The sequence below is a fragment of the Chionomys nivalis genome, chromosome 2 (assembly GCF_950005125.1).
Source record: "Chionomys nivalis chromosome 2, mChiNiv1.1, whole genome shotgun sequence".
NCBI classification, from domain to species: domain Eukaryota; kingdom Metazoa; phylum Chordata; class Mammalia; order Rodentia; family Cricetidae; genus Chionomys; species Chionomys nivalis.
The window spans coordinates 42,533,709-42,556,439 of NC_080087.1; the positions used below are offsets into that span (position 1 = coordinate 42,533,709).

Sequence of the window (22,731 nt, forward strand, 5' to 3'; positions counted from 1 at the left end):
CCAAGGAACAAAAGGCTATGGCTTTTTGGGTTTTGGTAGTTACTATCTGGTCTCTTGATTGCATTAAAAAGCTATTCACTGCTAAGTATAGAAACATAATACTACATAGGTATGCTATGAAGTATTTAGTAAAGACATTGATATTGTTGCTATTGTTGTTTTTAATATATTTGGAAATCTCAGCCAAGTGGATTTCATGCTTAGTTTTATCCCCATGGTGTTTATTGAGCATCTTTATCCCATTGGAAAGAAGACAAAGCTACAAAAAAGGACAAATGTAGAAGAAACAATAAAAAGTGATCCATATGCAAAAATGCTTTGACCAGATGCCAGGTATCTTTGCTGGGACCCTACAAAGCAATTTTATTAGCAATGTAGTTGAACAATCTGAAGCAATTGGGATAATGTTGAAACGTTCAAGGGAGAGTGTTTGGCACACAGTCAATTTTTAATTATTTTACTGTGCAGGTAATGAGCTTCTACACATGGTTCCTTCAGCAACTGAAAAGCTGCTTTAACTTCTGCTGAGAAGCCTGTGAGTTTTTATACTCTTAAATATGAAATTATTCATAGTTGTATTATTTTCTTTGATACTGAATTAATTCTAATATATTTATACATGGATACCATGAGTAATTTTATGTTCTATCTACACATAAACGAAAAACTCAGTTTTTATAATCTACCTTCACTCTTTCTAACAATCTCTATTCTCCCTCTCTCTGTCTGAAAATTAAATGTGTTACCTTAACTGCACTTTGATGGGCAAATGACTCTAAAAGACTGGGTTTCTAGGCAACCAAGCAGAGATTAAGGCCAAGACAAAGAACCAGTTCCCTACTTCAATTGTCGCAGTAAAAGGGATTTCTTCATAATGCATTAATGCCCACAAAACTGGCATACTATTTGATTTCATTCTCCATACTCTGTTATCAAAAACATTTCTTTTCAAATAATCATTTTCTGAAGCTATTGTTTGATTTTTTCTTTCTGTCTTCTTTAAGCAATCTATTACTCATCTGACTGATCTTTATTTTACGCTAGTTTATAAAGTAATTTTCAGAGAAAATTTTGTTCTAGCCATTGCTGTCTGCTTAATATGAACAGTATGTTCATATTATCATATTCCACAACCATCACTGGAAAAAAAAGCGGAGAATTTTTGCTGACAAGGCAGTGTGTAAACTTTTATGCAACTACAGTTGTTACAAATACAGAGAGATTACAATCAAAGTCAGCTCTCCTTTCCTTTACATGTTATGGATTTCTAAAAATTCACTTATTCTTACATAGAAGAGTAAGATTATTGACAGACCTTGAAAGTTCTTCAGGCAGGAACACATCAGGAATGTTGACAACTGTTAATAATAAAACATCGTTTTATGCTATTTGCTTCTCAATGGCTGACTGCAGAGTCATAAACCTGTTGATTACTGAATGATCACATGGATTCATCTGTGCCATAGAAAGAATGTGGACCTTATCTCCAGAATTGCATATGACGTTGGGTGACATGAAATTTTGCATCCAGTAACTTTTGTTCAGAACATTGAATGTTGTTTTACCAGAAGCAGAGTAGGGTTTAATCCCTGGCAGCAAGCAGAGCAAATATATTCTAAGTGTCTTGCTAAACTACAATGATAAATGCCTTTTAGCAACCTCAGTTCAGTTTTTACTGGAATTAAAAAAAAAAAAGTACTGAAGAAACTGATTAGAGGAACATGACTTCTCAGTCACTGTCTCAATCAGTAGGAGATTAAATCTAGAGCATGAGATGAATATCTGTGATTTTATAATAATACAGGTCCATGAAAACCAGGATATGGGAAGATGAGAACGGAGGAACATAGAGAAGCAGAGAGGAGGAAGTAAGTGGAGACCGGTTGCATTTCTTCATGAGGTTTAGCTGTTTCTAAGGAGTATTGGGTGAAGAATCTCATTAATTTGGACCAGTTTGTCTAAAAAGAAAACTGAAGTAGGCAGAGCTAAGGCTAGTCACAGACTGAGAAGCAGAGAGTCAAATCGTGAATTCTGATTTCAGAGAGAGTCACTAGTTAAAAGGAAAGCACTGAAGCAGAATTTTGCAATGCTTGTAAGAAAGATGTAAAGCGCCTCCAGAGTGTCTTTGATATGAACTGTACATTGGGGGAATTGTTCACATATGCAAAAGATGAAAGGCAGTCAAAAAAAAAAAAAACACGTCAAGTAGTCCATTATTTCAGCCTTGGAGAAATTGAGATAAAATGCTAACTTTGTACCAATAGCTGGTATTGCAAGACATTGTTAGGGGAGGTTCTGGGAACCAGGGCACCTCATTATTGTGGACACAAAGGTGAAAATATCTTTTAGTTTCTGAATGAAAAAACACACAAGCTGATACTGTCAGAAACCCAAGAATACTTCTAGTGCATTACATGTGATATTGAGGCTAATCATATAATAATATGCATACATACACACATACATATTAGTGTCCTGTGAACAGGTGTATATATTCTAACAAAAGCTGTACTGCTCTTGTATCATTCTATGGCATCGAGTGTAAGATTGCTTTGGATTCCTAGCTGTCATCTCAGGTAAAGTCTGAATATTTTGTTCAGATGAGGTAATTTCAACTTCAAGTTGACTGATCAACCCATTTTCTCTACTCTGATTTTGGGCCCACATATTGTGTATTCAAATACATCTCAGTTCCCAGATTTGTTGCTCTTTTATCTTACATATCTTTGTTGAGACATTCAAGGTTTTCTGGTCCTTTCATTCTTTGCTCACACATTCACATTGAAGCTCTAAGCAGTTACAGTGTCGGCATCCTCTCTCCTCAGCACTGGTGTATGTTTACTCTATCTTGATTATTTAGCTTGATGGATTTTTTTTTTATTTTTATTCTTTTTTACTTAAAATTTCCAACTGCTCCCCGTTTCCCATTTCCCTCCCCCTCCTCCCACATATTGCCCCCTCCCCCCGCTCCCCTCCCCCTATCCCCACCCCCTAGTCCACTCCCCCTCCCTCTCGATACTGAAGAGCAGTCCAAATTCCCTGCTCTACATGAAGACCAAGGTCCTCCCACTTCTATCTAGGTCCAGGAAGGTGAGCATCCAAACAGGCTACGCTCCCACAAAGCCAGTTCATGTATTAGGATCGAAACCTAGTGCCATTGTCCTTGGCTTCTCATCAGCCTTCACTGTCCGCCTTGTTCAGAGAGTCCAGTTTCAACCCATGCTTATTCAGTCCCAGTCCAGCTGGCCTTGGAGAGCTCCCAATAGATCAGTTCCACTGTCACAGTGGGTGGGTGCACCCCTCGTGGTCCTGATTTCCTTGCTCATGTTCTCCCTCCTTCTGCTCCTCATTTGGACCTTAAGAGCTCAGACGGTTGATCCAAATTGGGTCTCTGTCTCTCTCTCGATCCATCGCCAGATGAAAGTTCCTGTGCCATTCTCCTTGGCCTCTCGTCAGCTCTCATTGTCCACCACATTAAGAGAGTCCGGTTTTATCCCATGTTTTTTTCAGTAGCAGTCCAGCTGGCCTTGGTGAGCTCCCAATAGATCGGCCCCCCTGTCTCAGTGGTTGGGTGCACCCCTCATGGTCCTGACTTCCTTGTTCATGTTCTCTCTCCTTCTGCTCCTCATTATAACCTTGGGAGCTCAGTCCGGTGCTCCAGTGTGGGTCTCTGCTGATGGATGTTTTTTAAATGTAAATACGGTGAGTGACATTTGACTGAAACCTTAGCCATTGAGTGGTATGCTATATGCTTCTGAGTCTTTTATATGCAGGCTTCTTTTGACATCACACTATTGAAGCAATTATGGCATCATGTCATGACAGTTGAGTGGAAACAAAGCTCTCTCTCTACTTGGGCTCTGTTCACTTCTAGGGATGTTGAGTGATAAACAGTTCCTTGTAACTGCTCAGGGTAGGAACTTGGATCTCATCAGATCTCTACTGATACCATTTTGGCAGATATACGATGATGCCTTATTACTATCTCTAATGTGTCATTGGCACAGGAGTTGAGGTGTGGGTTTTGCCTTTTCGGTCCTCAGTGGATTATGCTCTCCATGAGCCTCGGGGTACCACTCTCATGATTTGCAACTAAATTACATATTTCATGTTAGCAAACTAAACATATCGTTTAGGAGAGAAGACATTTTTTTCTAATATAACCTAGAAAACTGGTTATTGTTTTGAAGTTTGAAAAGAGGCCGAAAGTATGTACAATTATGAGCGTGATAGTTGTGGCACTGTGTAGAGACAGAGGCTGCCGGCCACTCAGTAACTTTCAGGGTTTCTTAATTCTTTCTTGCACAAAGTTCCCAGGAACTCTTCAGGAGCTTTACTGTGAACAATAGAAAAATAAGTCTGTCTTTCCAGAATTATGAGTCTTAGTGCAAAGTAGCTGAAAACTCAACAGAGCTTCAAGGACAAGTGAAGCTACAACAGAAAATCTAGTATGTGTCTTTAGGGTCCCCTAAGGACAGAATGAGAAATTACCTTCAATATAAGAAACTTGCTAAAAAGTAATTAAACTCCAGGCAAACCTTAATATCAATCAATGAATATTAAAATCTATTCTTTTCTTAAAGCAAGTTCTCTTCAAAGATCAATAACATTGGAACTTTTAAGTCAGGCTAATCATTACTTTTAATTAAACATAAAAGATACAAATGAGCAACATTAGAATTGAGAGAGGCAGAATCACTACAAATTCTCAAGCAAGAAAATGTAAAGAAGCTATTATATAGTCACTTTACACGGCACATGCAAATACAGAGATACAATATGCCAATTCCTTCAAAGGAGCCACCTGCCAAGACTCACTTTGCAGTCATGGAAAACTGACTAGCACTGTTGGGGAACAGGAAGTTGCCTCCTATCTCTCCAGAAAAAAATAAAAAAATTTTCATCAGAAAATCTGAAAGATGGCTTCACTTTGTTTTTTGAGATATAGTTTCACTTTTAGCCCCAGAGTGCCAAGTGATTTATTATGTATCCCTGATCAGCATTCCTCCTGCCGAACCCTTCTGACTATTGGGATTACAGGTGTGAGCCACTACGCTTCACTCAGAATTTAACGATTGATATGAACTGTGTGCAGTAAACGTCTCTATAATAAATTGCTGGAGAAATGAAACCAGAATTTATTCAGCATCACCCTGTGGATATACCCAAGCCTACTGACTCTATTTCCATCCCTAGGAACCATCCCTAGGAACCTAAAAATCATCCATTGCCATCCACAATATTTGCCATAACATGTACACAAACAACAAACAAACAAACAAATAAAGATGGGTTGATAATAAAACATCTTCAAAATGAAAGCAATGGTTGTCTTAGGACAGCTCTTGCGCAAACAGGAATAGAAGTAAAGCAGTACAAAATAACGTGTTGATATATTCAGTATTTATGGTTATTTATTCAATTGATTGTGGTGATGATTTTTATTGTTAGCTCAGAAAAACATTATACATTTAAAATACATGCAGTACATTTCTTATAACTCAACAAAATAAACCATCTCTATTGTTTATATGCAATCATGAATTTAGATATACATATTCCTGACCATACCAAGGTGGCAATGGAAACTTATGGAAAGGGTTCAGGTTTACATTGAAACAAGCTACTTTAAACTGAATGAGGCAACTATGTTTTTCCCCCCAAACTCTAATAATTGATTCATATTACTGAATTTTCCCCCTTTTGTTTGGTTTTACTTAGGTTTATCAGACCTGGTTATGAAGACTATATTAATAATTAGTTATTTTGTTCAAAACTATATTTTAGGAAGAAGATTCTATTCAATCTCACTTTTAGGATCGTTAAGTCTTTATTTTTATTTTACTCTTTGACAATGTCATTGATTTATATACTGAATTCTAGTCATTTTCATCATTATTACTCTCTCACACTGAATTCCTTTTTTCCAACAAGTGCGCTCCTACTTTGACGTTTTGTTTTTCACACTTGAAGGCAGTTGTTATCAAACTGTGGGTCACTACCCCTCTGGGGGGTCAAACGACCCTTTTACAGATGCACCTAAGACCATTGGAAATATCAGGTGTTTGCATTATGATTCAAAGCAGTAGCAAAATTACAGTTATGAAGTAGCAACTAAAATAATTTTATAGCTGGGGTTCACCACTTGAGGGACTGTATTAAAGGGTCACAGCATTAGGAAGGTTTATCTCAGATTAAAGGTATTTGTTTGTGTGAGCATGGGCGAGAGTTTATTTGCTAGAACGTGGAGGTCGTGCCCTATGCAGAAGACACTGCTTTGTACCACCCCTCCCCGACTTTATGCTCATTCTGTCCACGGGTCTATGTGATGTTCCCTCATCCTTGGAGGAAGGGATAAAAGATGCACTATAGGGTCCAGTATCCCACAGCCACTTTTTCTCTGCACCTTAGCCGGTTTCGCTTCTCTGTATTAACATCATTCCCTGAAAAATAGATGCTTCTGTGGTGAAGGCTTAGAGCAGCTCTAATTACACAACAAGGTTAGTGTTGTTGTAGTGGATGTTCTCTCTGCCCATGACCTTGGGCAACCTGACCCCTTAGAGCCAGTGCTTGTCTGTTGACAAGACCTCTTAAAAGGAAGGAGGGAGAGTGGTTGCTCTCTCTTGGGTGGTGATGACCAAGGCAGGCAGCATGAAGCAGTGTGTGATTGGTCCCCAGCTTTCCAAAGACTCTGCATTTGGATTTACCATATCCTGTATTTGTGAGTGTATTTCCCCACTTTTATATCTTAATAAATCCTTGATAATCCTTAAACAGTCGCACGTGCATTTCTCTTAACACACTGTGGTTTACGTCTTAGCAATCTTCTTAACTTGTTTAAAACAGTATTTTAATAACAAAATTCTCAGGGTTTATCATGTTAATGTGAATTTATAAACCTTTGTAAGTGTCATATAAAATGGGGCAATGAGATGAACAGAGAATTCTCAACAGAAGAAGTTCAAATGACCAAAAGACACTTAAGGTCATGCTCAACTTCCTTAGCGATCAGGGAAATGCAAATCAAGACAACTTTAAGATACCATCTTACCCCTGTCAGAATGGCTAAAATCAAAAACACCAATGATAGCCTTTCCTGGAGAGGTTGTGGAGAAAGGGGTACACTCATCCATTGCTGGTGGGAATGCAAACTTGTGCAACCACTTTGGAAAGCAGTGTGCCGGTTTCTCAGAAAATTCGGGATCAACCTACCCTTGGACCCAGCAATACCACTCTTGGGAATATACCCAAGAGATGCCCTATCATACAATGAAAGTACATGCTCAACTATGTTCATAGCAGCATTGTTTGTAATAGCCAGAACCTGGAAACAACCGAGATGCCCTTCAATGGAAGAATGGATGAAGAAATTATGGAATATATACATATTAGAGTACTACTCAGCAGTAAAAAACAATGCCTTCTTGAATTTTGCATGCAAATGGACAGAAATATAAAACACTATCCTGAGTGAGGTAAGCCAGACCCAAAAAGAGGAACATGGGATGTACTCACTCATAAGTGGTTTCTAGCCATAAATAAAGGACATTGAGCCTATAATTCGTGATCCTAGAGAAGCTAAATAGGAAGGTGAACCCAAAGAAAAACATATAGACATCCTCCTGGATATTAACCTTCATCAGGCAATGAAAGGAGACAGAGACAGAGTCCCACATTGGAGCACCAGACTACAACCCCAAGGTGCAAACCAGGAGCAGAAGCAGAGAGAGCACGAGCAAGGAACTCAGGGCCATGAGGGGTGCACCCACATACTGAGACAATGGGGATGTTCTTTCGGGAACTCACCAAGGCCAGCTGGACTGGGTCTGAAAAAGCATGGGATAATACCGGACTCACTGAACATAGTGGACATTGAGGACTGCTGAGAAGTCAAGAACAATGGCACTGGGTTTTGATCCTACTGCACATACTGGCTTTGTGGGAGCCTAGGCTGTTTGGATGTTCACCTTAATAGACCTGGAAAGAGGTGGAGGGTCCTTGGACTCCCACAGGGCAGGGAACCCTGACTGCTCTTAGGGCTGATGAGAGAGGGGGAGTTGATTGAGGGAGGGGGAGGGATATGGGAGGCGGTGGCGGGGAAGAGACAGAAATCTTTAATAAATAAATTAATAAAAAAGTAAAAAAAAAAAGAAATAAAAAGAAAAGGCTTTATTTTGTGGCTTTAAAAATGAATAAAAGTAACGCACAGACTGATGCTGTCATATTCAGGAAAACAAAATATTTGCAATGACAATGGAAAAAGAGGGCATGAAATTAAAAAAAAGGAAGCAGTGTATTAGGAGGTTTTAGAGGGAGAAAATGGGAGGGAGAGATGAAATAATTATATTATAATCTCAAAAATAAAAGAAAACAAAAGAAAAAGGCAAAAATACGATTAATTAACAATTGTTGTGTTTCTAGATAAGGAAGCGATTTTTTAGCTCTAAAGTCTAAAAATCATTCTGTTAAGTCACATGCTATTTCTTTATGAAAAACAGAAACATCCTAACATTTTCTGGAAAAATTTTTATTATCTTTTTATCATAAATCCACACATATCATTGTCCTTGGTTCTTAATCATAGTTGGCAAAACTTTTATAAAATATTTTCATGTTAAAAGACAGTAAAATATGAAAAAATTAGATTATGCATAAATATTGGAAATTTATATTAAAAAATCATCCAAGTTTGATCACCTGTCACTTTTATCAAACATCATAATTGTCAAAAATAGTGAAGAGGTCATGGTTCTAGAAGCAAATACTTTAGGCAACATTAATTTATTCACCAATTATTCTTTTGATTTCCCTTCCTGGTAAAACCTTGAAGTTCCACCACTTTTCCATCTTTCCTATGAAACCCAAAGTAAAGAACTCTTGTAGTAAAGAGTATGATAATTCTATTCAACTTCATCCCCAAAGCAGAACAAGCTCTTGAGGCATGTACAGGAACTGGCTCTGACTTGGAAGGGAAGGATGACTAGATTTTGATTTCAAGAAAGAAAGAAATTAGGGGAGATGAAGCCCCCTTCCTTTGGATTGATACCCAAAGGAATCCCACCAGTCTAGAAATGTAAATTAATCAGAAACACAGAAATTTTCCTAGCATAAAATTTGTTTCTAGATATCTTATTCCTGAAAAGGGGATATGGAGTTCCAGAATGGTTAGTACCCAAGATAACTAATAGTAAAAAAAAATCACTTTAGAAAAGATGATCAGATTGTCTTGAGGTTTCCCACTATATTCTTGCAAATATTTTCAGAGATATCTTGGGTACGTGTGAAAGCAAACATCAGAGAACTCTGATATGTATGGAGCCAAGCAAGAGCCACAAGAATGAAGAAAATAATTATACTTATGGGTGCTCTAAATATTCACAGACTTCAAAATATCTCAGAAATTAATAATAACTATAAGATATGACATCTAGGACAGAAGGAAAGACAGATTTAGCAAGGAAAAATTCAAGAACTGAAAAATATAATTAATAAACTTAGGAACTCAAAAGATCAAGAGTTGACTATACAAAGATTAATCAGGAGTTAATAAAGTGCAAGATCAGAATAACTCTTGAAGTAAAAGAATGAAGCAATGGATTTCTCTTGGTTATTTATTTGTGGTCTGTGTCTATTCATTGTGATGTAGTCTTCAGATCCCATGACTTCAGCTTGCTGATTGATTTCCCTGGTGCTGCCAAATTTCTTAGTATGTAGTTCATAATCAATAAATACTTATTGGACAAAAATACATTTGTTTAGAACAATTCATTTCCATTATCATTATTACCACAACTGTTTGGATAGAGTATACACAGACTAAATTTGGTTGACTATACCTAAATAACTTTCAAGAATAATGTCCAACTAGTGACAGAAATTACAAGTTATTAGTAATGGGGAAGAGAGAACTTTTTAATAGAAAATAGTTGCAGAGATACCATATATACATATACACATGGACACACACACACTGTAAGCTAATAAATCCTTTAGAATTATAATTGTCACCAGAAGCGTGACTAATATCATGGGCCAGACAATTTGTCATGGGTGTTTCTATCCTGTAAAGGTAGGGTTTTTTGTAACGTCCCAATTTCTGCACACTGGTGTTAGTAGATATTAAGAACAACAACAAAAACCCTTCTGATATTTACTAAAACCTCAGAAACATTTTGAGAGACTATGCACTAGGTAGTACTGTAAGATTTTTGGAAAAGAATTACTTTCTGAACAGGACACGGCTCCTTAGCCAAAAGTAAAATCTGTTAAGTTTTGACTGCATTAAAATTTAAGAAATCTTGCTCATCAAAAAGCATCATTAAGAGCGTGAAGAGGGAGCTCCAGGGTAGAAAAAACAATTATAGCTACAGAACCAGCATGGAACTCAAAACCAGATTTTATAAAAATGCAATACAAATGACAGAAATAAAAAAAAAAACTGGTCAGGGGAATTCGAACAGTGAAAGTATGCAATATCCAAGAACATATGAAAAGATTCCCAACATTATGACTACATGGGAGAATGTAAATACAGACTCACATAAAATGACAAGGTGAGGAAAATTAACAAAAGAAATAGTGAACTAGCGAAGGACAAAGGTCTGGTGAAATTCTTCCCAGAAAGGAACGGATAGTAAACATTTTATGTCGGGCCTGTTACGTGGTTTCTGTCTCCAAGCACTGAGTTGTGCTCTGTGCACCCAAATCAGTCATTGGCAATGATAAATACTCAAGTATGGGTGTATTAACAAATGCCACTTGAAAATACAGCTGGCTCACTGGTTTTGGCTAGTCCACCATGCTTGGTCGACCTCTTTTTTAAATTGATTTTTATTGAGCTCTACATTTTTCGCTACTCTCCTCCCTGCCTCTTCCCTCCCCTTCAGCCCTCCCCCAAAGTCCCCATGCTCCCAATTTACTCACGAGATCTTGTCTTTTCCTATTTCCCATGTAGATTAGATCTATGTATGTCTCTCTTAGGGTCCTCATTGCTGTCTAAGTTCTCTGGGATTGTGATTTGTGGGCTGGTTTTCTTTACTTTTGAATACATAATGAAAACGTGAAACATTTACACAATGGAGTACCACACAGCAGAAAAAAAAATTGCGACAGCTTGGTAGACTTCTGATAGACACTACAAGAAATGTTTACAGACTGCTCACAGGAGTGCAAATTTGAACAATTAATTCGTAAGTTATTTATTATCTTACAACAGTGTTACATACATGGTGGTGGCTAATCATCACCTAGAAACACACACACACACACATATACACATAGACACACACATTATAATGATACTTCCTGAGAGAACTAATATGGGGGCAATATTTGCACTAAGTGTAGGCTTAAACACACTAAGATGGGGTGTCTGTGAAAAAATGTAGAAGGAAGGAGTAGCTTACCGCTGCAGTCATTCTCCCTCCCTCCCACCCTCTGTCCTTTCTCTTTTGTCCTTTCCCTCCCTCCTTCCATGTTGCCATGCTACGAGCTACTCTCCCATTCTCTTCCCACATGGATGGATTGAATTTTCTGTGACCAAGACCACAAATAAATTATTATCTAAGTTACTTTGCTCAAATGATACAAAACTGAGACCCATTTCTTCTCAGTAATTTCACTCTTCGATGATGTACTCCTCAGAAAGGCTATTGGTAGAAAGGCAACAGTGATTTGTGGGCATTAGTTTTAGTAATGGGATAATAGTATTGCCTCTTATAACATTGGCTGTATAAGGGATACATTTACTATAATGTGCTAAAATGAAATACTTCAGAGCAAGAAACAAGAAAGAAGGGACCAATGGCTCAAATAGTTACAACGATGTGAAGAGACTAGACGAACCCACTTATGTAAGTTTTTCAAGTACGAGTTTTAGCTACACTATAATGTTTACTAATTCTTGTTCTGTTTATAAGAAGTACAAAGAAAAGAAAACAAACATTGTCATAAAAGTTAGGAGACTGGCATCATGACTGAAGAAAGTGTACAAAAATCACTGATACCCTATTATGTATTTCTCCTATTTAAAAAAAATATTTCTTTATCCTGCATTCTGGCTGCAGCTTCCCCTCCCTCCTCTGCTCCCAGTCTTTTCCCTCACTCACCTCTGTTCCCACTCCCATTTCCGAGCTGGATAAAAATGACCTAATAACTTGCTTTGTTTTGAACATTTTCCCATTCGTGCTTCAATAATAGACTTCATGCTGAGAAAAATTCCTTTAACTTACTAAAATGTTTATACAACTTTGCATATGAGAAAAGAGAAATAGATATGGATACCCATTTAAGGCAGATGCAGAAATATAAATTAGGATACTCTATGATGGACAAAAATATTGAGTCCTGCAGACAAGGACTCATTCATAGCACACTCAGTAATCCTTTTCTCCTTTGAATACATCAAGTCATAAGGAGAAATTCACAAATAAAATGCATTTCCAATTTTTCTAATATTATGAAGCATTTTGTTTAATGTTGGAAGAGTCATTGGATCCATGTTTAAAATGTTTTAGATCAGTCATTACTGAAGGGCATACATTTATATTATAGTGGTCACCAACCTTCACTGCATATTAAAATAAATTAACTACTGAAGACAAAAAACAAGAACAACAACAAAACCCACCAATCATTGTTTGAATCTATCTCAACTAATTAAATCCAATTCTCTTGAGGTATGTATGGCTGGGGCATTTAAAAAACTCTGAAGGAGGGTGTTATATGAAGGAGGTTTGATAACCACTGACCTATGTGACACCCCTCAGAGTTTGTATAATTAAGGTAGAATCTCACATTGTTATCTTTCTCTTTTCTGAATATTCTGGATCAACTCCTGGAAATAGTGAAAAGGAAAGGCAATCTCATGGATGCACAGCCATGGTGATCTGATAAGATACATGGGGTAATTCCATTTTTTTTTTGATCTGATGACATTTGCTTTGTTACTGAGTATGTAGTTAATTTTTGAGAAGGTTCCATGAGGTTCTGAGAAGAAGGTATAGTCTTTTATGTTTAGATGGAATGTTCTATATATGTCTGTTAAGTCCATATGAGTCATAACATCTGTTAGTTCCTTTATTTCTCTGTTAAGTTTCTATTTGTCAGACCTATCCAGTGGTAAGAATGGGGTATTGAAGTTTCCCACTATTAGTGTGTGGGACTTAATGTGAGATTTAAGCTTTAGTAATATTTCTTTTACAAATGAGGGTGCCCTTGTATTTGGGGCATAGATATTCACAATTGAAATTGCCTCTTGATGGATTTTTCCTGTATGGAGAGAAACCCAAGGTGATCCCACGGAAATCAAGAACAAGACAAGGTTGTTCACTCTCTTTGTATGTATTCAATATAGTACTAGAAATTCTATCTAGAACAGTAATACAACAAGAGGATATCAGGGGGATATAAAATGAAAAAGACAAAGTCAAACTTTCACTCTTTGCAGATGATATAATAGTTTATACAAGTGACCCCAAAAATTCTACCAGGGAACTCCCACAACTCATAAATACCCTCAGTAACATAGAAGGATACAAGATTAAAAAAATTCAGTAGCCCTTTTGTATTCAGATGATAAGTGGGCTAAGAAATTAACAAGAGATATATTACCTTTCACAATACCCACAAACAACATAAAATATTTTGTGGTAACTCTAATCAAACAAGTGAAAGACCTGTATGACATGAACTTTAAATCTTTCAAGAATTTGAAAAAGACACCAGAAAATGGAAAGATATCCCATGCTCTTGGATAGGTAGAACTAAAATAGTAAAAATGGCAATCTTACCAAAAGCAATCTACAAATTTAATGCAATGCCCATAGAGATTCTTATCAGACCTAGAAAGAACCTATGGAAAAACCAAAAACAAACAAAACAAAAAACAAAACAAAAAAAAACCACTATAGTCAAAACAATCCTGCACGATAAAGGAACTTCTGGAGGCATCACAATCCTTGACTTCAAACCTTACTATCTAACTACAGTACTGAAAACAGCCTGGTATTGGCATAAAAACAGACAGGAGAACCAATGTAATTAAATTGAAGACCCAGATATCAATCCACACACCTATGAATACCTGATTTTTGACAAAGAAACTAAAATTATAAAATGGAAAAAAGGAAGCACATTTAAAAATGGTGCTGGCATATCTGGATATGAACATGTAGAAGAATACAAATAGATCCTTATCTACCACCATGAACAAAACTCAAATCCCAATGGATCAAAGACCTCAACATAAAACCAACCACACTAAGCCTCATAGAAGAGAAAGTGAGAAGTACACTTGAATGCATTGACACAAGAGACTACTTCCTAAATATAAATCCAGTAGCACAGACACTGACAGCAACAATTAATAAATAGAACCTCCTGAAACTAAGAAGCTTCTGCAATGCACAGGATAAATTAAACAAGGCAAAATAGCAGCCTATAGAATGGGAAAAAAACTTCACCAACACATTTGACAAAAGACAGATCTCCAAAATATACAAAGAACACAAGAAACTTGACACCAAAATAATAAATAATCCAATAAAAAATGGAGTACAGACCTAAAGAGAAACCTCTCAATAGATGAATCCCAAATGACTGAAAAATAGTTAAGGATATTAGCCATCAGAGAAATGGAATTCAAAACAACTCTGAGATTCCATTTTACAACTGTCATCACAGCCAAGATAAAAAACACAGATGATAGCCTATGCTGGAGAGGATGTGGGGTAAGGGGAACACTCTATTGCTGATGGGAATGCAAACTTGTACAGACACTTTGGAAATCAGTATGGTGATTTCTCAGAAAATTAGGAAACAATCTACCTCAAGAAACAGCAAAACAACTTTTGGGTATATACCCACTGGATGCTCAACCATAATACAAGGACATGTGCTCAACTATGGTAAATAGCAGCATTATTTGTAATATTAAGAAACTAGAGGCAACCTAGAGGCCCCTCACCTAAATAATGGATAAAGAAATTGTGGTACATTTAGACAATGGTGTACTCCACATTAGGAAAAAAACATACTGAGTGATCTAACTCAGACCCAGAAAGACAAATATGTACTCACTCATAGGTGGCTTTTAGACATAAAGTAAAGAAAAACCAGCTTACAATTTACAAGCCCAGAAAACCTAGACAACAAAGATGACCCTAAGAGAGACATACATGAATCCTCATAGGAAGGAAAAAAATAAGATCTCCTGAGTAAATTGGGAGAATAGGGGTAACATGAGTGTATAGAAGGGACAAGGGGCAAAAGGGAGAGGAGTGGAGAAAAATGTAAATCTCAGTAAAACCAATTATAAAACATAAAACAGGCCTCTTGGAACTCATGAGCTATTATGATAGATCCATGAGAGCATTTGATGGCTAGAATCCTAGAGATTTACATTCATTTTTAATGTTGCAGATCTCTAAACTTTTTAGAATGAAGGTGAAGTGTAGTGAGTGTGAAGCTGCCAAGCTGAAGGTCAGATTCAGTTTCATTGGCTCATGAGGTTTATGAGCCGGAGTGGCAGGAATAAAGCCATGTTATTGGATGAAATCTCACAAGGTTTCTTGGTAGTAGTCTCTAAGGAGTGGGGAAGTCATCTGTTGTATGATGTCAATCGTAGCTTAAACTACTATCCAGGTGAACCCAGTAGATATTCATGCTGATATGATGTGTGAATGCTAAACAAAGTGAAATAGTAATTGGATCCAGGATAACTGAGAGGGAAATGGAAATGTTACATCAGGCATATTACCTAAAGCTGGAAGTGATGACATCCCCAAAACAAACAGAATTTCAAAAAGAAAAAATAATAATAAAATATTATGTTAAAACAAAAACGAAATCATTGGAGCTGGACAAGATAAACAGAAAAGAGCCCAAGAGAAGGTACAAGAATCAGAGACACACTACTTTGCATGTTCAGGAATATCATAAAAACACTAAACCAGAAGGCATAAAGTACACCTAGAGGATCTGGTGTAGATCCATGCAGGTCCTGTGCATGCTGCTTCAATCTCTGTGAATTCATGTGAGATTTGATCATATTGATTTAGTGGGACTTGTTTTCTTGTGTTCTCCATCCCCTTGACTCTTGCACTCTTTACTGCCTTCTCTCTTCTATGAGGTTCCCTGAGTCCTCATGGGAAGAATCTGATAGAGTTATTCCATTGAGGTCAAGATTCCTCACTCTCTGCATAATATCTGGCTGTGGGTTTCTGTATTTGTTCCAGTCCGCTACAGGAAGGAGCTTCTCTGATGATGACTGAACAAGGCACTGATCTATGAATATATCAGAATGTCATTTTGACCAATTTCATTGCTATAGGTTTGTTCATTTGATTTTTTTAGATCAGGGGTATTTGATTTTACCCTAACTCCCTGGGGTATCTGTTGTAAAAGGAAGAACAGGTTGCTTCCTGCTGCCCGGCTCCCGGCTAGCTTTACCCATAATAATTACACGGAAACTGTATTCATTTAAACACTGCCTGGCCCATTAGTTTTAACCTCTTATATGCTAGCTCTTACATATTGATTTAACCCATTTCTAATAATTGGTATCGCCACTTGACTGTGGCTTACCGGGATGAGTCTAACTGGCGTCCGTCTTGGTGAGGAGAGCCATGGTGTCTGCCACACTGTTTTCTACCCAGCATCCTGCTCTGTCTACTCTGCCTGCCTAATTTTCTACCCTATCAAAAAGCCAAAGCAGTTTCTTTCTTTAACCAATAAAATCAACACAAAACACAAGACCCTCCTACATCAGGTATCTATTTTCTGGTTCTTGGCTGATCAAGCTGTGTCAGGTATGGGTTACATCTTGTGGAGTGGGCCTTAAGTTAAATGGTTGGTTACTCCTAAAATCTCTGTTCTGCCATTGCACTAGCATATTTTTCAGGCAGGAAACCATTGATGATAAAAGATTCTGTAGCTGTCTTGGCCTTTGTTTTTCTATTTTAATAGTGTAAAGAGTACTTTCTTCATTGCTCTATGTAGGCAATAGCTCAACTTCTCCAAGTTCAATGAGTTGTATAGATGTTGTCTTCATCAATGGGGTTTGCAGTCAATTTCTGGGAATCATCCTATAGTTTGCCAACAGTATGATTTGCATGGGAACCCTTTGGCCAACAACTCAATTAGATGTGACACAATCCTGGAACTAGAAGCTTCATTTGGTGACAACAGATATACAGTTGGGACTTTGTGTCCCCCAATTATTGGATGATTTCATTTAAGTTGCCTTCATATTCTTACATATTTTAGAAAGGTTTTATTGTATTTGGTTTCATTACTACCCCTCAAATGGCCTTTAATTGTAGCGTTCTCTCTTTGTATTCGATAACTCAGGCCCTTCTTCCCTTCCCTTCCCTTCCCTTCCCTTCCCTTCCCTTCCCTTCCCTTCCCTTCCCTTCCCTTCCCTTCCCTTCCCTTCCCTTCCCCATTCCACTTTATCCCCTGTTCAAGCTCCACATAACTATCTATTATTTCTCTTTTCCAATGAGGTACATGCCCCCAACCAGTCCCTTTTAACTTAAACATAATTTCATCATTTTCCCCCTTCTCTCTTCTTCTTACAGTCCCTACCATGTCTTTTCTCTCCTTCCTTATCCTGTTCTCTCTTACTCTCAAATGGATCACTTTTTCTTTCATTATTATGGTTATTACTACAGATATGTATATATATATATACATATATGTATTGTGTGCACAAATATATAAATACAACCTTCTGAGTCCATTTTTGTTGTTTGTGCATATAATATTTTAGAGATGATCTCCTTGTATTGGATAGTCAATCAGATGCTTCATCTCTTATTTCTCAATGAATCTGTAGATTTGGTAGACATTGACCATACTGAATTCCCTTTTATTTGAGATGGTCCAAGATTCCAAATAATCAACCTTTTACCCTCAGGGAATATAAAACAGCTAAGTGAATCCTTGACATCCCCAGAGAGAAATTTGCTATTAAAAATAAACTTATTCTAAAACAATACCACATATTCAAAAATGAAAAAAAAATTGTTGGCAGTTGTTTTCTGAAATTTGGAAAAAATCCAGATAATTTTCAAATGTCTTTTCCTCAGAAGCATGCAATAAGTTCCACAGATAATAAATGAATAAGAAAAATGTGGTTCATTGTATTTTTTTAAAAAGTGTGTGTATGTCACATCTGTCCTTCTGAAAAAAAGTTTGTGTGTATATTTCATATACATACAATTCCACATATTTATATCTGGTATACTGACATCTTGACTCTCACCTTCTACCTCCTTACCCACTCCTGTCTACTCTCCCAACTCCTCATATATATTTCTTGGCTGTACATGACTATTAATTTTTGTTTTTCTTTTGTGGTCCTTCAAGTCTTACCAGGGCCATTTGTGTGAACATAGGTTTAGAGCTATGCTGTGGAGCCTGGTGGGTTCAGAAAAAAAAATCCTGTTTCCTCCTCTCCCAGAATCTACTCTTAGCTATAATGCTGGAATCAAAGAGTGGAACTCTATGATCATCTCCTCTTTTCTTGATTTGTTCAAATCATTTCCTTTATCATGTGACTATAATGAAACCATGGTCATAAAAATAACTTGTTTATACCTCAGTTTCTGAATCCATAAGCTAGGTGCAATAGCTTCACTGATTACTGAACGAGAAGTTGCTGTTAGAACAATATCAAATATATGATAAATGTTCAACAGCTGTCAGCTATTAGCTCATATTCATAGCATTATTTACTCATAAGAATAAGTATTTGGTAATTGCCATATGTCATAAAAAGCTTTAGAAAAAGTAAATGATTATATACATATATATCTTAAACTACAGTGTAGTTTAACTAAATTATATGCTAATTCATTTGAATAACATTTTAAATGAATAACACAATAATATAAATGTTAAGACAATCCTCACAATTATTTTTATTGTACATATTTAGCATTATACTGAAGAATAAGTTATCATTACCCCCAAATACATAAATAAAATTCTGTGGGTTTTTTTTTTTTTCATTTTTCTTGACCTCCCTGGGTCTCAGACAGTATTGAGACTGTCGTCTACTGACCTTTCTCTAGAAAAATACATTAAACTTTTCTAGCACACATTTCTTCACAACTTATAAGAACATAAAGTACTAAGTTCCTATGTCAAGTTGACATTCATATTTATCCATAAAGATTAATGGTGCATCACTGCTTTAAAGTTAAAAATAAATTTAAAATTTTTGAATTCATCTTTTTTTTCTATGCAGATTTCTCATTCTTGGGAGAGATGCCAGCATCACATCCCAGAGGTGAGCAACTTTCCGTGTTATTTTTGAATCCTCTTAATCCTCCCACACACAATTCTAATTCAGCAGCCTGTCTGATAGTTATTCTTTCATTTCTATCTCTTCTGGTTCTTAACAATCTCTGGCCTGAATCACTGAAACATACTCTCTATTAGCAGAGACTCCCAGGCTGTCTTCATTCTAATTAAGGAAAAATGACATGATTGAAGTCACAGTTAGGTTTCTTGACTGCATTTCATTAAAACACTTCCCTTTAGATCTCAATACCAGTCGTCCACACCATTCCTCAAATCCAAATAGCATTTGTTTCCCAAATCTCACCTCATTCAATTTCATCTTCTTTTCTCATCCCCCAACACTTCTTTGTTCCAAAAATTATTCACATTTTGGAATTATATTTATATTTCTCATATTCCATTTTTATAGTCACAACACATCACAAGATATGAAATTTTGTGTGACTATACATACTTCTAAATTCTTACATTCGATAAAATAGAGGTTTAGAGAGTAAACAAATAATGCTTTTCTCTCAGAGCATATCTCACATGCAAATCCAAAGTGCCAGGAAGGTTTACCTGAATTATAAGTGCCTGAGAAAGAGGTTTCTTTCTGTTTTGTTTGCTACTGTAACTCCTAAATGATTCTGCTTACTAATAAATGCACAGGGATGACACTAAATGAGTAATGACAGAATATGTTCTTGCAAGACTAAATGATACTTATTATAGAGATACTCAGAAGAGTATTCTCAGTATGGAATGGAAATATTTTCCTGTGATGCAATTTATCAACTATTTATCTAAACATGTCCACACCCCATGTATACATTTCCTTTTTATATATGACTGTAATCAAGAAAAGGGTAAAACTAATAAGAAAAGTGCTGATGTTTTTAACTTGTAAGTGGATTGAACTTAACTGCCTGAAGAGCTTATGGGAAGAGTTTGATGCTACGTTCCTCCATGCCATACACTAATGTACCCAGCAAAACATGTTCACCATTCCAAGGTAGTTAATTTTAGGGACACATGGGCATCAAAGCTTTCTCTTTTCTCTTTTAGAATCTTCGAACACAATATTACATGTTGATTATGCTAGAGGTAAATTTGTAAGTCAAAGTTGTGAAAACCATATTAGAAATAATTAAATTACAGAAATCCAATTTCTAGCTATAACTCAAGTATAATGATATGTTAAAAAGAGAACAATCTTTACTACATATGTAAGCCTCAATAAATGCCAAAATCTCATACCAATTTCTGCCTTGAGCTTTATGCATTGGCCTGGGAGCTACACAGCTATTGGTGGGAACAGAACTCTACTGGCATAGTAAAATGAGAGCACCTTGAAATTTTAAGCACTAAACTATTCTTCAGGGTAGCATAACATGTTTTCTAGATACTTAGTATTATTTGATGACTCCTTGTTTCATTTTTATAACATGCCATTGAGGTCATATAAATTATTTTAATGTCAGTTTGCTGAAATGTCTTATTACATTTCCAGAAATATACCAGAAAGACTTAAGCGATGTTCTGCATATCTATCTTTTATACATCAGTCACCTGTCTATCATATAGCTACCTACCCTTCTTCTGTCTTCTATTTCTTCTGTTTGTCTGGAGAGCATGACTAAGCTATCCAAGATTTGGAGGTCATGCTTTCCTTTTATCTTCCACATCATAATATAATGCTACAATAAGAAGACAAGAAGTGAAGCAATTGGTAAGTAGTGCTTTAAAGCTCCCTTCACAGATTATAGAAAAATAAAAGCTCAGATGAAGTCTAACTATGTCATCATGGAGGTGACCTTATAGTACCTGATTTCTTCAACTGACTTATTCCAACTCACGTATGCAGAATGAAGAATTTTTTGGTTTTTTAGAGAGAGAAAGAAACAGAGGCAGAGAGACAGGGAGGGAGCGAGAGGCAGAGAGAAACAGAGAGTCTGAGACACACATAAAGAGATGTATATATCTGGTTTCTAAATTAGATAGTATGTGTTATTCCCAGAACATAATGTCTATTTCTCTGTGGTACTTTCATATGCTGAGAGTCCCTCAGATGACATATAAGTTTATGAACCAGGCAACATCTGAAATTTTAAATACAGAAAATCTGGGTCTGAATTATCCCCTTGTTCCTCAGAATTTGTCTAACCTAAGTTAACTGACTTTCTCTCTTTTGGTCTTGGTATTCTCACATAGAGGATTTTATGGTGATGGTTATATGAAATGATAAATTTTTCAAAGTGATGAAAATGGGCAAATTTTACATGGTTCCTGATGCTGCAAAGCAACCACATTTGTAGAATATGCATGTGCATGTGGCCCAAACTATGCTCTAAGGTATAACTTAGAAAGATTGGATGTAAAGAGTTCAGAGTTGGGGTGGGGGCTGTAGATGCGCCTTTCCCCCAGTGTGTATAATTATCTGGTCATGATCACTCCATCCTTTAACTTCTTATAGTACCAGGATATTTTAGTCTTCTCTCATTATTTCAGTGATGTTCTGTTATTTTTGCCTCAATTTTATAAAATAACCTGTTACTTTAAAGAAGAAATTTGCACAAGTCATCAAACTAGCAAGCAGCCTAGTCAATGTTGTAAACCAGGCCTCTTGCTTCTGATTCTTTTTACCATCTCTTCACTATGACCTAGTCTTCCTAATATATAAATCACATTACATGAGACAATTCCCACACTGAAGTAAAGCATTCTATCAGGAGCATGAAGAATCATTCTCATTAGCTTATGGTTCCACCTCATGTACTGAACCAGTGTATAACAATGATGCTAATGAATATCAACAAAGTTTTTATTTAAAAGTTAATTTCACACACCTTGATTACTTATGTCTTTCCTACTGCTCAAGTAAGTCTGACTAAATCTTTTTTGTTGTTGTTTAAATTTTACTTTTAGCTTCCTAAACATTCCACAGCCGCAGATTTTGTTTATTGGCAACCTGACAGAATGCAAGATCCAAATAAAAAGAGACGTATATCTATCTTTGAAGAGACATCTAAGAGAGTAAGGGGATGGGAAAACACTAAGAACATGATCTCAGACCTGAGAACCTACACCATATAAGACGATATCACTAGCATTCTTCTGAATAATTGAATTTCTATTAGTAAGGTAACTTTTAAATTGTTCTACCATTAAAAATAATAGAAGGAAAACTTATTTTCTTCCATCTTAAATATGATTTTATGTACTTTGGAAAAAGAGCCATGAAGTGGCCTGCTGGGGTGATTATGCTTTAACGGCCTTTCCAATGATCGATCGAGTCAGAAATTCTTCTCTCTGGACCATGCCTTCTATAGGGAAAAACTCTTCTGACTTTGACATAATTGAAAATCAGTCTCAATTATTTTCATGTTTTGAAATCATAATGGTAATTTCTTAACAATTTAGTTTTCTGTCTGTACTAAAATA

The 22,731-nt window shown here is 36.4% G+C and overlaps 1 protein-coding gene across 4 annotated transcripts in view; it reads right to left on the minus strand.

The window, feature by feature from the left end:
• The window catches only part of Nkain2 (sodium/potassium transporting ATPase interacting 2), a 1,052,194-nt gene that overhangs the window by 468,173 nt on the left and 561,290 nt on the right, over window positions 1–22,731 (minus strand). For 3 of the 4 annotated variants that reach the window (XM_057761725.1, XM_057761726.1, XM_057761728.1), the window contains exon 4: window positions 20,883–20,987. The exons of the other annotated variant lie outside the window; for it this stretch is intronic. In XM_057761725.1, coding sequence (XP_057617708.1) covers window positions 20,883–20,987 — 105 coding nt within the window. The remainder of the gene's footprint in view (window positions 1–20,882; window positions 20,988–22,731) is intronic. 4 annotated transcript variants of the gene reach the window in all.